The sequence below is a fragment of the Gopherus evgoodei genome, chromosome 4 (assembly GCF_007399415.2).
Source record: "Gopherus evgoodei ecotype Sinaloan lineage chromosome 4, rGopEvg1_v1.p, whole genome shotgun sequence".
In the NCBI taxonomy this organism is placed as follows: Eukaryota; Metazoa; Chordata; order Testudines; family Testudinidae; genus Gopherus; species Gopherus evgoodei.
The window spans coordinates 23,156,540-23,172,050 of NC_044325.1; the positions used below are offsets into that span (position 1 = coordinate 23,156,540).

Consider the following 15,511-nt stretch of genomic DNA (forward strand, 5'->3'; position numbering starts at 1 on the left):
ACCGAACTGCAACACTGCATATGCCGTTTGGGGTGTCCTTTTGTTTCCAGCAAAAGTTTGAGTAAATAAAAGGGCAGTTACCCTTTGCCTTCTCTTTTACTTTATGGTCTTGTTGACTTAATCTCTTTCCCTTATAGGAAGGGAGTCTGTTTTCCCCTCCTTCAGGAACTGAATGGAATTCAGATTGCTCTACCATGAGCAATAGAATGAAGTATTTACTTTGGTAAAAGTCTGTTACTGAGGATAAGGAAGATCATAGCTAGCACTTTATATCCCACTGGGTGGGAGAAAGGGTCACACAGAATGGCTCTGGATTAGTAATTGGAAATATAGCCATTAGTCCCTAGGTCATGGGCTAAATTCTGATTCAGGTGGGTGGCTGAGGGGAGTGCCAAAAATAATTTAAAATATGTCTGTGGTCCACTGTGGATAAATAATGAAAGAGTCATTGGGTGGAGGGAGCGCGGGGGCGTGGGAGACAGCAAGCATGAGAATGACTCTGTAGATTGGTGTTTAGAGCACTCTTGTGAATCTGGCTCACAGTGGCTAAAATGCTGGCCTGTGCTCTAGCAAGCCCCTTCTCTTGCTACCAACCATGGTAATACAGTGGTAAGAAATTTTAAGAAAAATGCTAGCATACACAAAGCCAAGAGCTTTCAATCTATTTAATGAGCACTAAATTTATTGAAAATATTTGTTTAGAAAAGCATCTTTTACCCCACTAACTTATTATTTCACGCAGATTGAGCTCTCTTCTTTATCAATCAATGTAATATTTGTGGAGAAAGTTGGTTTTCTGCAGCAGATGCTTAGTAGAATAAAATGAATATTCCAGGCTCATATTTTTGTTGTTGCTCACAGGCTTATCAACACCATAAAATATGCCTATAATCCAAACACACTTCTTGTCTAAACAAGAATTTAATTGCAAATCTTATTTGTTCCTCATTCCAAAAGTTTCATATTCCACTAGAAGAATCCAGTGTTTCCTGTTCAAACTAAACAGGGATTTAATGTTGTGATGTGTAAAGGGATTTAAAATTAATTCTCCAGTACATAAATAGTTTTTAAACTAGTTTCCTCTTTTCCATGCCGTACAAATCCTCACACTTGGAAACTTAATATGCTAGATTTGGTCATGATTTTTGTTTTGTTAAGGTTTTGTTAAATTAGTGTGGAACCTCACAAAAACCAATTCCCTAAAGAAAATGGGCCTTGCTTCTGTCTCTCCTCTGTAAAACTAAGCTTAGATTGTCATAAATCATTGTCTCGGTTGCCCTCTGCTGTATGTTCTCTCTACTCATTTTTATGATGATGACCAGATCTGTGAGAGCTTAATATGTGTGAAGCTAATGTTTTTGCTGTAATTATATTAAAGAAAATCAGAAATATTTGCAGCAAAGTAAGCAATTGTTCATAAAAAGTGCCCATTTTGACCTCTCTTCACACATGCACCTTTTCCACAACCTCTTTTTGCATCCTTCTTTTTCCACAGTGAGCTACTTGTATTTAACGCCTGTATTTATCCATTCTGACTCAAACATGCATTGCTCATATTTCTCTTGTTTTTTAGTATTTAGTAATGGACTACTATGTGGGTGGTGATTTGCTGACACTTCTCAGTAAGTTTGAAGACAAGCTTCCTGAAGATATGGCCAAATTCTACATCGCTGAAATGGTGCTTGCTATACATTCCATTCATCAGCTGCATTATGTGCACAGGTAAAATATCCACCTCATCATACATATGCTCAATTTTGAAAGTGTCAGTGCAGAATTAACTGCACATACAGCGGTCAGTCATGTCAGGCAAATTTATGGGTCTGTTTGCTAATTATACTTTTTTAAACTTTTAACTCAATACATCAAGTTATAAATGACAAATTTAAGAGGTGATGAAATGTAATTGATTAAAAATAGTTGGCTTAGTAGTTAAAGAATTAAAATAATAAGTTTAGTGAGCAATTGCCACGCCTGTAGTTTACTTTGGGCAATTCACTTGATGACTTAATGCCTCAGTTCAACCCAGCTAGAAAATTCAATCAGATGCATCTCCCTTGAGCTTCTCTGAATAAATACATTCAGTGGCTGTATCATGCAGGAAAATATTTAGAATGCACCCTTTATAGTAACTGTTGGCTACCTGTCTGCATTATCTATATTAACTGTTCATAAAATGTTATGTTGTCGGGGTGGGTGGGTCTGTCTGTCTGTCTAACATATAGGTGTGTATTCCAAGTCAACCTATTCTAAAATTTAGCAATGCTAAAAATGTAAAAAGCTTGAGCTATCAGTTTAGTTCACGCTCTGAAACGGTTAAGAAAATAAACTTCCTTCCTCTGACTATGGGAGGAAATTAGTCAGGAAAGCAAAGAACACTTTGTACATTTCCTTATTGTTAGGTTACTCTGAGAAATGCAAGTTCCAGAAAAGCCTTTGGTAAACAGGAGTGCTGTTAGGAAGAAGCACATGATAAACGTTTTGTTCAGTGTAGTGAGAATCTTGTTCAAAGGAGAATTGCTCTTCTTGACACTTGCTTTCAGACTTAACATTTAGTATGACAGGGTACGTCTACACTACGGGATTATTCTGATTTTACATAAACTGGTATTCTAAAACAGATTGTATAAAGTAGAGTGCAAGCGGCCACCCTAACCACATTAATTCGATGGTGTGCGTCCATGGTCCAAGCCTAGCGTCGATTTCTGGAGCGTTGCACTGTGGGTAGCTATCCCATAGTTTCCTCAGTCTCCCCTGCCCCTTGGAATTCTGGGTTGAGAGCCCAGTGCCTGATGGGGCAAAAATCATTGCTGCGGGTGGTTCTGGGTACAGCCTCATGCCTCCCTTTGTGAAAGTAGTGGACAACCATTTTGCACCTTTTTTCCTGGGTGAACTGTGCAAATGCCATAGCACAGCAAGCATGGACCCTGCTCAGATCAATACCACAATCGTGGACGTTGTAAATGCCTCGCGCATTCTTGTGCAGTCTGTGCTGAACCGGGACCTGCAAAGCCAGGCGAGGAGGAGGCGGCGGCTACGGCAGCGCGGCGACGAGAGTGATGAGGACATGGACACAGAATTCTCTCAAACCGCGGGCCCCTGCGCTTTGGAGATCCTGCTGGTAATGAGGCAGGTTCTAGCCATTGAACGCCGATTTTGGGCCCAGGAAACAAGCAGACTGGTAGGACCACACAGTTCTGCAGGTTTGAGACGATTCCCAGTGGCTGCGAAACTTTTGCATGCATAAGGGCACTTTCATGGAACTTTGACTTGCTTTCCCCTGCCCTGAAAGGCCATAATACCAAGATGAGAGCAGCCCTCACAGTGGAGACGCGAGTGGCAATAGCCCTCTGGAAGCTTGCAATGCCAGACAGCTACCGGTCAGTTGGGAATCGATTTGGAGTGCCCAAATCTACTATGGGGGCTGCTGTGATGCAAGTAGCCAAAGCAATCATTAAGCTGCTGCTACGAAAGGTTGTGACTCTGGGAAACGTGCAGGTCATAGTGGATGGCTTTGCTGCAATGGGATTCCCTAACTGTGGGGGGGGGGCGATAGATGGAACCCATATCCCTATCTTGGCACCTGAGCACCAGGGCACCAGTACATAAACCACAAGGGGTACTTTTCCATGGTGCTGCAAGCACTGGTGGATCATAAGGGACGTTTCACCAACATCCACGTGGGATGGCCAGGAAGGGTTCATGACGCTCGCGTCTTCAGAAGCACTGCTCTGTTTAAACTGCTGCAGAAGGGGAATTACTTCCCAAACCAGAAAATAACAGTTGGGGATGCTGAAATGCCTATAGTTATCCTGGAGGACCCAGCCTACCCCTTGATGCCATGGCTCCTGAAGCCATACACAGGCAGCCTGGACAGTGGTCAGGAGCTGTTCAACTACAGGCTGAGCAAGTGCAGGATGATGGTAGAGTGTGCATTTGGCCATTTAAAGGCGTGCTGGCGCACATTACTGACTCGCTCAGACCTCAGCCAAACCAATGTCCCCTTTGTTATTGCTGCTTGCTGTATGCTCCACAATCTCTGTGAGAGTAAGGAGGAGACCTTTATGGCTGGGTGGGAGGCTGAGGCAAATCACCTGGCCGCTGATTACGCGCAGCCAGACACCAGGGCGATTAGAAGAGCACACCACGAAGCGATGCGTGTCAGAGAAGCTTTGAAAACGAGTTTCATCATGGGCCAGGGTACGGTGTGACTGCTGTTTGTTTCCCCTTCATGAACCCCCGCCCCTTATTGACTCCTTCCCTGTAAGCAACCCACGCTCCCCATTAGATTACAGCTTGCTTAAGGAAGTGAAGTCACTATCATTTAAAAATCATGTATTCTTTATTAAAAAGTCATTATAAATAGAGAGAACTGACAAGGTATCCCGGGTGTGGTTTGGGAGGAGGATAGGAGGGAAGGAAAAGGCCATTAAACACATTTCAATGTAATGACAGCCTTTTGGTTGGACTGTCCACGGGGGTGGAGTGGGCAGGTGTACGAAGCCTTCCCCCCACGCGTTCTTACGCGTCTGGGTGAGGAAGATATGGAACATGGTGAGTGGTGAGGGTGGTTACACAGGGGCTGCAGTGGCACTCTGTGACCCCGCTGCTCTTCCTGAAGCTCCACCAGACGTCGGAGGATATCAATTTGATCACGCAGCAGCTCCAGCGTTGCTTCCCACCACCGCTGATCTTCCTGCCTACATCTCTGATCTTCCTGCTGCCACCTCTCATCTCGAGCGTCCCTCCTATCCTCACGTTGGTCCCTTCTGTCCTCACGTTCACTGGCATCTTTCCTGTACTTTGCTACCGCGTCCTTCCACTCATTCAGATGAGCTCTTTCGTTGTGGGTTACTTCCATGATTTGCGAGACGAAATGTTCTCGGGTCTTCTTTTTCCTCTGCCTTATCTGAGAGAGCCTTCGGGATGGAGTAGGGAGACTTTAAAAATGTGCAGCTGCATGAGGGAGGGAAAAAAGGGAGAGAAGTATTTAAAAAGATACATTTTACAGAACAATGGTGTCATGGTACAATTCCCCACTCTGAACCTTAGCGTCCAAAAGGTGGGGTACCAGCATGAATTCCTCTAAGCTCAATTACCAGCTTAGTACCCGTAGCGCTGCCACCAACCAGGAATTCCAGTGCCTGATACACTCTGGTTCCCCCAAAACCTTGCCCTGGGACCCCCAAGACCCAGTCCCTCTGGATCTTAACACAAGGAAAGTAAACCCTTTCCCTCACCGTTGCCTCTCCCAGGCTTCCCCTCCCTGGGTTACCCAGGAAGATCACTGTGTGATTGAAACTCCTTGAATCACAAAACAGAGAGGACAATTCACCTTCCTCCCTCCTTCTCTTTCCCCCTCCCAGACTCTTCCTGAGAGAAAGTAATCCTGGCACAAAGAGAAATCAGCCTATCTCTCCCTCTTCCCTCCTTTCTCCCCACCAATTCCCTGGTGAATCCAGACCCAGTCCCCTGAGGTCTCACCAGAATAAAAAACAATCAGGTTCTTAAACAAGAAAAGCTTTTAATTAAAGAAAGAAAAACAGTAAAAATTATCTTTGTAAATTTAAAATGGAATAGGTACAGGGTCTTTCAGCTGTAGACACTGGGAACACCCTCCCAGCCTAAGTATACAAGTACAAATTAAAATCTTTTCAGCAAAATACCAATTTGAACTCCTTCCAAACAAACACACATTTGAACTCCTTTCAGCCAAATACACATTTGCAAATAAAGAAAACAAACATAAGCCTAACTCGCTTTATCTATCTAGTACTCACTATTTTGAACTTACAAGAACCTGTATCAGGGAGATTGGAGAGAAACCTGGTTGCACGTCTGGTCCCTCTGAGCCCCCAGAATGAACAACAACCAAAACTAACAGCACAGCACAAAAACTTCCCTCCCTCAAGATTTGAAAGTATCCTGTCCTCTGATTGGTCCTCTGCTCAGGTGACAGCCAAGCTTACTGAACTTGTTAACCCTTTACAGTCAAAGAGATATAAAGTACTTCTGTGCTATTCACTTTTCGTATCTGTTTATGACAAATGGTTATACTCTTTTACAGTGAACAACATTATTCACCTTACATAGCACATGTGATTTCACTGCAAGGTCGCATTTTGCATCTTAATATTGAATGCCTGCGGCTCTGGTGTTAGAGATCTCACAGACACAGGTCCGGGCATCAGAATTCAGCTTGCATGCAGCCGTGGTAAGCCATTGTCTTTCGGCTTCTCCAGCCTTCATATACACAGAGCCCTATGATGCTGCTTTCCTGTTAACATGCAGCAGCAGAAGGCAACCCCCCTCCCATCCAATTCTCTAGGATGATTGCTTTACCCCTCCCCCCACCGCATGGCAGGTATCATGGAAGATCACTGCTAATCACCCCTTTTTTTCTCCCCCCCCCCCACCACGTGGCTGGTAGCTGGGAAGATTCCTGCTAGCCAAACGCAAAAAAGCTCAGCGCTATCCTTCCTCTCCTCCCCCTGCTTGGCTATGTGCGAGGAAGGATTTCTTTTAAGCAATAGCCCAGGAGGAAAATGGCCATCTCTGTCCCCTTAATTAAATTCCTGAATTTCAGCCACGTTACCATGAACGATATCACTCTGCTGAGGATAACAGAGTGAGATAAAGAACGGATGTTTCTTGAATGCCAGCAATCACCGGGACCATACGCAGATAGGCTTTGTCATGCAATGATACCCGATTACTTGCTACATGCATGGCGTGGTAAAGTGTCCTACCATGGTGGATGGAACAAGGCTGCCTTGCCCAGAAACCTTCTGCAGAGGCTTTTGGAGTACCTCCAGGAGCACTTCATGGAGATGTCCCTGGAGGATTTCCGCTCCATCCCCAGACATGTTAACAAACTTTTCCAGTAACTTTACTGGCCGCAAATGCATCCCAAGCCCTCATGGCAAATTAATCATTAAAAAACGCTTGCTTTTAAACCATGTTTTATATTTACAAAAGGTACACTCACCAGAGGTCGCTTCCATGGCTTCACTGTCTGGGCTAGTGGCTTGGAAGGGTAATTCCGTCTGGGTCACAAAAAGCTCCTGGCTATTGGGGCTAACGGAGTGCTGTGTGCTCACTGCAAGGTCATCCTCCTCTTCCTCCTTCTCTTCCCCCTCCGCAGAATCCTCAGCCATGGTTGAGATTACAACCCCCACCTTGGAATCCACGGACAGAGGTGGGGTAGTGGTGGCTCAGGCCCCTAAAATTACATGCAGCTCAGCGTAGAAGCGGCATGTTTTCGGCCCTGACCCGGACCTTCCGTTTGTTGCTTTGGTTTTCTGGTAGGCTTGTCTGAGCTCCTTAACTTTCACTCTGCACTGCACTAAGTCCCTGGTGTGGCCTTTCTCCATCATAGCCTTGGAATTTTTTTCAAATGTTTTTTCATTTAGTCTTTTGGAACGGAGTTCTGTTAGCACAGAATCCTCTCCTCATACAGTGATCAGATCCATTACCTCCCGTGCGTTCCATGCTGGAGCTCTCTTTCTATTCTCAGGAGACTGCATTGCTACCTATGCTGATGAGCTCTGTGTGGTCACCTGTGCTGATCACAGCTCCACGCTGGCCAAACAGGAAATGAAATTCAAAAGTTCGCGGGGCTTTTCCTGTCTACCTGGCCAGTGCATCCAAGTTCAGATTGCTGTCCAGAGCGGTCACAGTGGTGCACTGCGGGATACCGCCCAGAGGCCAATACCGTCCATTTGCAGCCACACTAATCCTAATCTGATATGGTAATATTGATTTTAGCGCTACTCCTCTCGTCAGGGAGGAGTACAGAAACCAATGTAAAGGGCCTCGAAGTGTGGACGAGTGCCGCGTTAAATCGGTTTAACACTGATAAAATTGGTTTATACGCATAGTGTATAAACGCATAGTGATAAAATTGGTTTATACGCATAGTTCACAGTCATGAAAAAGTAGTAACATTAGTGCAGAAAACCTTTGCCATTGTTTTTATGTTCTGACCTTGTACTTTGTTTCTGATTAAATGTGCAGTTGTAAAGTATGGAGTGTTGTAAGGCATTGATATCGTTCAGTTACACGTGTGTGCAGGTACGCATAAGGGATCTAGAGAGTTCTAACAGAAAATACTGCACTTTTGAACTATCATTAGTGAATATTTAAGTGATAATATTATAGGCGTAATCGTCTGGGCTTTAGGCACAATCAGTCATTTAATTCCCTTGAAATGATATACACCGAAGTTGTCACTATTGAAAGCTGAAAATAAAACCATGCACGTGAAAAATAATCTTCTGTGCTGTTGTTTGAATTGGTATGTATATTGTGTATCATTTCTAGAGAATGTATGCTCTGTTAGCCATAAAGATTGCTTGAATCTACTTGGCCCTCTGGAGAAACTTTACAATTTCATTGGCTATTTCCTACTTTGAGACAGAGTCCATAGGCTCTAAAGTAAGAATGTTTGTTTATTTTAAAACAACACTGTTTATTATAGCAGAGCAATAGCTCTACTTCATTAAGACCAGCTTTCTGTTTAAAACTTAACTGTTCTAAGTGCTCTCAAAATCCATGCAGCTAATCAGATTGCCTTGAATTTTGGTGTGCCTCATTGGGGATGTGAGGGTACAGTCAGTGATTCAGTTTTGGGGTCATTTGATCAACTGGTTCCCAAGTCAGTCCCTGAAAAAAAAAAACAGATTTTTCTTAAAGTTGACACATTCTAACAAATTTTTTGCTTATAACTAGAGATCAACTGAAGGCTCAGATATTTCATCAGGATCTCAAACATTTGAGGGTTACTCCAGCAGAGTGTGTGGCACCCATCAGCCCTTTGGGAAAATTCAGATTTCAGTGTTTGAAAAATAGATTGCACAGTAAGGTTCAAATGCCTGCTCATGCACCAAGTGGGTTATACAGAGCATGTGCAGAGAGACACGCTAACTGTCTGAAAAACTGCTTGCACATTACAGGATCTGGGCGGCTCTGAGAGTGTTGGTCATTGAATCCAAGAACATCCAGGGCAGAAATTTGAATTAAATAAATAGGCATATTACTCCAATCTGCCTCCTATGAAAGGGGGATTTGTATTTTGAGGAAGTGTAATCTGAGTACAGCAGAATATTCAGAAGGTGCTGAAACTGTTTAGAAAAGAAAATAAGAGGAGCAAATGCTTAGTGGGACCGGATGGTAAGTAGGGGTGTAAGAGTAGGTGAGGATAGTGGCAGAGGGGTTGGGGGATCGGGGAGGGGTCTATGGGAAGGTGTGAGACACAGGGAAGAGGAACTGGGGGAGAATAGGGTTGGGATGTCTGTCAGCCCCGTTTTCCCCTTCTGTGTGTGCCACGATCTGGGGGCCTCGACCTATCTGCAGGGTTGGGTACCCCTCCTTCCCTGCCCCCCTTATGTGAGCCAGGTTCTGGAGAGGCGTCTGAACCCTAAGCCCCTCCTGGGACCTGGATGGATCACTGCCCCTCTGTGGTGTCTGAGCTCTGCTCTCTGTCCCTCCCCCTTTGTGTGCTAGGATCTGGGGGCCCTTGCCCATCAGTTGGGGGTCTAACCTACCTCCCTAACTCCACTTCCAGATCCTGGCTCATGGGAAGTCCTGCCCCTCTGGGTTGGGGGAGCTTAGAACACATGAGTGAGGAGCTAAGAAGAGGTATGTTTGACACATCAGAAAATCTCCCACACTGGGGTGGGGGGACGGGAACTGCCAGGCATGAGGTACATTTCTCAGAGCTGTTGTTTCAGGCTGGGGAGTGGGATGAATGGGTGGCTGGGGAGGGAAAAGGTGTTGAGGTGGTTCTGGTAAGGGTAAGGAGGTAGGGATTGGGGGAATGGGACAAGAGAAGACGAGGGGTTGAAGAATGTGAGAGGTAGTAGAGGAGGTGGAGATCTAGGGGTGGGGAGCCTGGCAGCCCCGAATTCTCCCTTTCTGTGTGTGCGCGCCTGGGATCCGGAGAAACCCTACCCCCCTGCAGGGGTCTGAGTTCTCCCAGGCTGCTGTGTGTTCTAGGGTCTGGGGGACCCTGCTGCTTTGGGCAGTCTGAACCCCTCTTCCTGTACCTCAATATGAGCTAGGGTGAGGGGAATTAAGATATCACAAATTTAAACATGAAATCCACAAAATGAATAGTTACGCTATACGTCACCTATGGGGGGAAGATGGTGGGGGGGGTGGAGCTGGCCAGAGTGGATAGAGGGTACAGACTTTGGAGGATTGAGTGGACCTGGGGCATAGCTGAGGTAGCTGGGACAAATTTACAGAAGTAAAGCATTTTGTTCACCAATAATGTGCAGTTTTCTTTAAATACATATCCCAGTACAGAAAGGTGTTTTGGGTTTTTTAAGCAAATTGTGCCTCGTTATTTAAAGTTAAATAAATTTTATAGCCCAACTCACATATCCAATTATATTCTATGGAGGGGTGATGTTCCATGATGTACTAGCAGAGTGCACATTGGGGTATGTCGCTGAATTGATGCGGATGAAACTGACATAAAATGCACCGCCTTCCCCCCTTTCTTAACTTGTACATCTATTGGATGTTCTTTATACTGCTAAATTGAACAAATCATTTTAAAACTGTTCAGTTTTGTTTTTCCCCTTGCACACTGACTTGTTGCCCTTTTGAGATTCTTTGAGAGAACTTATAAGGAAATATCAGCAGAGAATGTCTGCCTGCCTTAACCACTAAGTTTCAGTACTATCTTCTGTTTCCTCGGTGCTACAGCCATTTTATTTGCCAATACTTTTAAGTGGATGTGAAGATGAGTGAGTACAAAATGGTGAAGGAAAACATGATTTAATTTTGAGACTAAATGAAATTAAGTTTACATTATGCACATTCATTAACATTTTTGACCACATTAGTTATGTAAGAGAGAATATCAGGTTATGAGCTAGAGCAAAAGTGAACTTGTAGTTCATTTCATTTAGTAACATCAGCATATTATCTACAACTATACAGCTGTTACCTAGCAAGTTGTGGTATTGTGAAGTTTAGGAGATTTGTTATTGGTAATTGACTGTCTCTCAATACTCTTATTGTTAATACATTTCTTAACTTGTTTATAGCCCCTCTGCTCATGTAGGCATGTAAAGCACTTCAGACCCTATATACATGCAGGAATCACTTTACAACCTCCTAAAACACACCTTACTTCTGGGCTAGAACAGCACAGCTGTTTTAATAGAGCCCAGCCGTACTAGACAAGCCTAGGACAGGAAGTGAAAAATATGGTCTTGAATTGAAATAACAGAGGGTTTAGAGAGAGGCAGAAAAACTGTACCCAGATTAGAATTTGGTCAGGATACTTGGCAAATACAAAAGTTTCTACTTCCCCTGCAGAATACTATGCTGAGACATTGGTGCTCTTCAAGACAGTATGTGAATCACCTCTTCAGACTGACTTTCTGCATCACTTGGTTTTATCATAATTCTCCTGTTTAAATGCTGACCATTGCAGGTTTGACAGAATCAGAGGCCTGGATGGTACAGCTCTAGGCATAGTATTACATTTCTCTGAACTTACTACATACTCTGAACTTAACTGATAACCAAACATAAACTAAACACCATCAATGTAGTAAAGAATTTTTCTTTCAACAAGTGACTAACTTCTACATTAATTTATGTTGACATTTTCTCAGCAAAGCCAATACTTCAATGAGAATGTTGGCTTCATGTTTGTATTGTATTGACATCACTTTATTTCTTTTAATACAACAGGGACATAAAGCCTGATAACGTTCTTTTGGACATGAATGGCCATATACGCCTGGCAGACTTTGGATCATGCTTGAAGATGAGTGAAGATGGCACTGTATGTATAAAGTAAAATTTTAGTCAGGATCTTTGTAGTAGGTGCCTGCTCTTTAAGAACCTGCAGCCTAAGGGCACATCTGCATTGCAGCTGGGGATGTGAATGGCAACTTATGTAGAAGTTACTGTGCTAGCTGTACTCTCTAGCTAGCTTGTTAAAAATAGACGTGAGGATGTTCTGTTGCAAGCTTCAGCACCAGCTACACAAGCCCATCTGGCACTCCTGCACTGCTTTCCCCAGGTACATACTGACTTGTGCAGCTGGTGCAGAAATCATAGTGTCCTCACTTCTATTCTTAGTGAGCTAACTAGACTAGCACAGGTATTTCTACAAGAGCTGCCATTCACATCCCTGACTGCAATGTAGATCTACCTTAGGAAGACTTTTAGCATACCAAGGGAGAGGGAAAGAGGTAAAATCAAAATATATACATTTTTACATACATTTTGTGTGTATAGTATTTTATGGAGACTACATGAAAGTGTATATATGCATTAGTTATACCAATCTGCTCGTCAACCATTCCATTCCTAGCTGTTGAATTTCTTGTTGGTGTTATGGAATATCTAAAGATTAAGTGTTGCTAATGATTATTAGAGCCTTGAAATCATGGGAAAAAGCTAATTGGAAATCAAGGCAACCAAACAAGGGAGGGAGGGAGGAGGGAATTCATCAGGAGCCCAGAGCTCTTAGGTTAAAAAGATTCAGAGCCCCCCCTCACTGTGACCCGGTTTGTCTTATGTGTAAAGGTTGAAACAAACTTGTAACAGCAGATGAATTGAGGCAGCCTATATTAATCGGGCTATGTCCCACCCAAGAGTTGAGTTGTACAGTTGCTCACGATGTCTTCAGCTCAGAACAAATAACATTTCTTGGCCTCATTCAGAAATCTTTATGGACTTGGCATAAAATCCTCGGGCATTAAATAAGACTTCAGATGTCTCCCAGCTCTCTTCCAGTCTGCATCCAAGCTGTTTCAGCTCCTGAGAATCACTGTGAAAGTGCCTTTGGGCAAAAAAAAGAACCAGGGTATGCTAGCTGGCCATCTGGTATACTGCAAATTTGATACAAATATCTCAGCTAATGCCCCATCTCTGTTTTGTGCAATGCTGGTGGCAGGATGAGTACCCAGTGGAACCAGTCGTGGCAAAATAATGCTTGTAGCATCATCCACTGTCACTGAAACATTCCAGAGCCTGGTGACATTCGACAACCCTAAAGCATTTGTCTTGGCGTTATCCAAAATAATATGCAGAAGGGATTTGAATGAGCCATGCCAACTTGACTGTAAGATATGTCAGTGGAATTTGGCAAAGGAGCATAAAACTAAATACCTGCCGCCATCCCCCAAACTTGCTTTTTATGTGGGTATATTGAAGCTTAGTAGCTCATCTCCTTATCCCATCCAATTCCCCTATCCTATAATCCACCACGTTAAGCCATTTTCCATCCACCCCAACACATGACGCACAAAAAAAAAGCTCTTGTCTCAGTGGGCACTCCGTCCAATACTTCAAAATTAAATCTCAAAAATGAGCATAGAAAACAGAATGGGAGCTCGTTAGCCCTCTGCTCTCCCCGCTTCCTACCCCAACCTTCGACAGCCTTTTTACATCCTTAAACTTGCACATACGCTGAGGCAAAACATTTTCTCCATGTCTTAATGGTGTTTACATCAGTCTTCTCTTGCCCTTCCCTCTTTCATATCATCAGGTTTCGTGGTTCTGAGTTTTCTACTGCACAGAGTCTACATTTCACCGTTAGAGCACTGGGAAATCAGAATTTGCCTTTGATTAACTTCTGTGTTTTGCCAAAAATGTATTAAATGAAGGTCCATCTGAGTCCACTTGAATGTAGCTGCTTTGTTTTGAATTTTCTGTACATATTAGTTCATTTTAGTGTTATGATTGATAATTCTTTTTCCCTTTTATAAAAACAAGCATTTCCTGATGTCTTCATCTGCCAAAAATACTAAGATATGATTAAGAATGCTGTCTTGAGGAAGCCTGGAAGCTTTCCAGAATGACGCTTGTTTATTTTTAAGGTACAATCTTCAGTGGCAGTGGGTACGCCTGACTACATCTCTCCTGAGATACTGCAAGCAATGGAAGATGGGATGGGAAAATATGGACCTGAATGTGACTGGTGGTCTCTGGGTGTCTGTATGTACGAAATGCTGTATGGTGAAACACCCTTTTATGCAGAATCATTAGTGGAAACCTATGGGAAGATTATGAATCATGAAGTAAGGAATATAATCAAATCATACATATTTATTAAAATATTTATGCAGAAGTTGACAGCCTTTAAAGAAAACAGGATTTTTGTGTGACAATAATTCTGTAGTTATAATTCCTTGATATGTCTACTCATAGTACTGTAGTTTTGTAGGCTTATCAGCTTGAGTTAAGGAAACGGTTAGCTTTCCTGAGTTTGCAAAAATGGAAAAACCATCAGCTACTGTTGTAATTTGATGATGGCCTCCAAATTATGACTTTTATTTTTAAACACTTGTTAATCTTTGCAAAATAAAAAATGAGAACTAAACCAGCCCCCATGTTTGTGGGGGCCCACTATAAAATGTTTACTCTGGAGTCTGCAGTAGCAGTTAAGTAAGACATTGTTTGCACAGCTGGCACATTTTTCTGTTACACTGATAATCAGTACAAATAAGGAAATAAGAAAATTAAACAACGTGAGCTACCAGAGATGGGTTTATTTTTTTTCTCCCACTGTTAGCTGCAAAACTGGTAGGGAAGTTTTTGTTTGTAAATTTTGAGTGTGTTCTAAACAGTTCATGGTTGATGTCCTTTTGAAAAAAGTTAAGCAGAGGGTGATGCATCTTGGGTGCCTCCATAATAGGAAATTTGTTGCTGTTTTTTCAACATAGGTAGAGCTGCAATTGTTACTAATGGAACTTCCTCAAAAGATAAATGATATAAAAACACTAGTGCCCTGCCTATACTAGAGCTCACAGTATTGGTAGTGCTGATGCAAAACAGCTAGCAGCTTTCCTAGTGCTGATACAGCCAATGTGTTGTTTCATTCTGTTTTTAAAATGTTGTTGAGTTTGTGTATTCAGGCATTTCCTATCTTAACTAGTTTTGGAAAGTTATCTAATTTGCTAGTTTTGTGATATTTTTGTGGTATTTATACCTCTAAATGTTTCTGTGGTCTTGCTTTCTTAATAATTCAGTCTGTCTTGGGTTTTGTTGATAGATATGATTATACTGAAAATTTCCATTTAAAAATTTAAACTTGAAGTTCTATTAGGTTAAGTCTTGCTATCTCAGAACACTTTGCAAATTTTAGTGATTTAACAATCCCACTTTATTTATTTATTTATTTATTTATTTATTTAAATTTCTTCGTTTTGTTACCCACAGAAACTGAAGGGGAAACTAACAGACTGGACAGGGTAAACAGTGAAACCTTACTGTTCATAGACAGGTTTCAGAGTGGTAGCCATGTTAGTCTGTATCAGCAAAATCAACGAGGAGTAGTTGTGGCACCTTAGAGACTAACAAATGTATTTTGGGCAAAAGCTTTTGTGGGCTAAAAGTGGGTTTTAGCCCACAAAAGCTTATGCCCAAAATACATTTGTTAGTCTCTAAGGTGCCACAACTACTCCTCGTTGTTTTTGTTCATAGACAGTGTCAAATATATAAAGTAAATAAACTACAAATAGAAAAACATTTTCACATC

At 42.6% G+C, this 15,511-nt stretch overlaps 1 protein-coding gene across 4 annotated transcripts in view; it reads left to right on the plus strand.

The window, feature by feature from the left end:
• Positions 1 to 15,511, plus strand: part of CDC42BPB (CDC42 binding protein kinase beta) — a 127,395-nt gene that overhangs the window by 56,257 nt on the left and 55,627 nt on the right. For all 4 annotated transcript variants that reach the window (XR_003999904.1, XM_030558692.1, XM_030558694.1 and 1 more), the window contains exons 5-7: positions 1,574 to 1,722; positions 11,713 to 11,806; positions 13,851 to 14,051. Coding sequence is in view for 3 of the 4 variants with exons in the window: in XM_030558692.1 (XP_030414552.1) it covers positions 1,574 to 1,722; positions 11,713 to 11,806; positions 13,851 to 14,051 (444 nt within the window). In the remaining variant the exon portion in view is untranslated. The remainder of the gene's footprint in view (positions 1 to 1,573; positions 1,723 to 11,712; positions 11,807 to 13,850; positions 14,052 to 15,511) is intronic.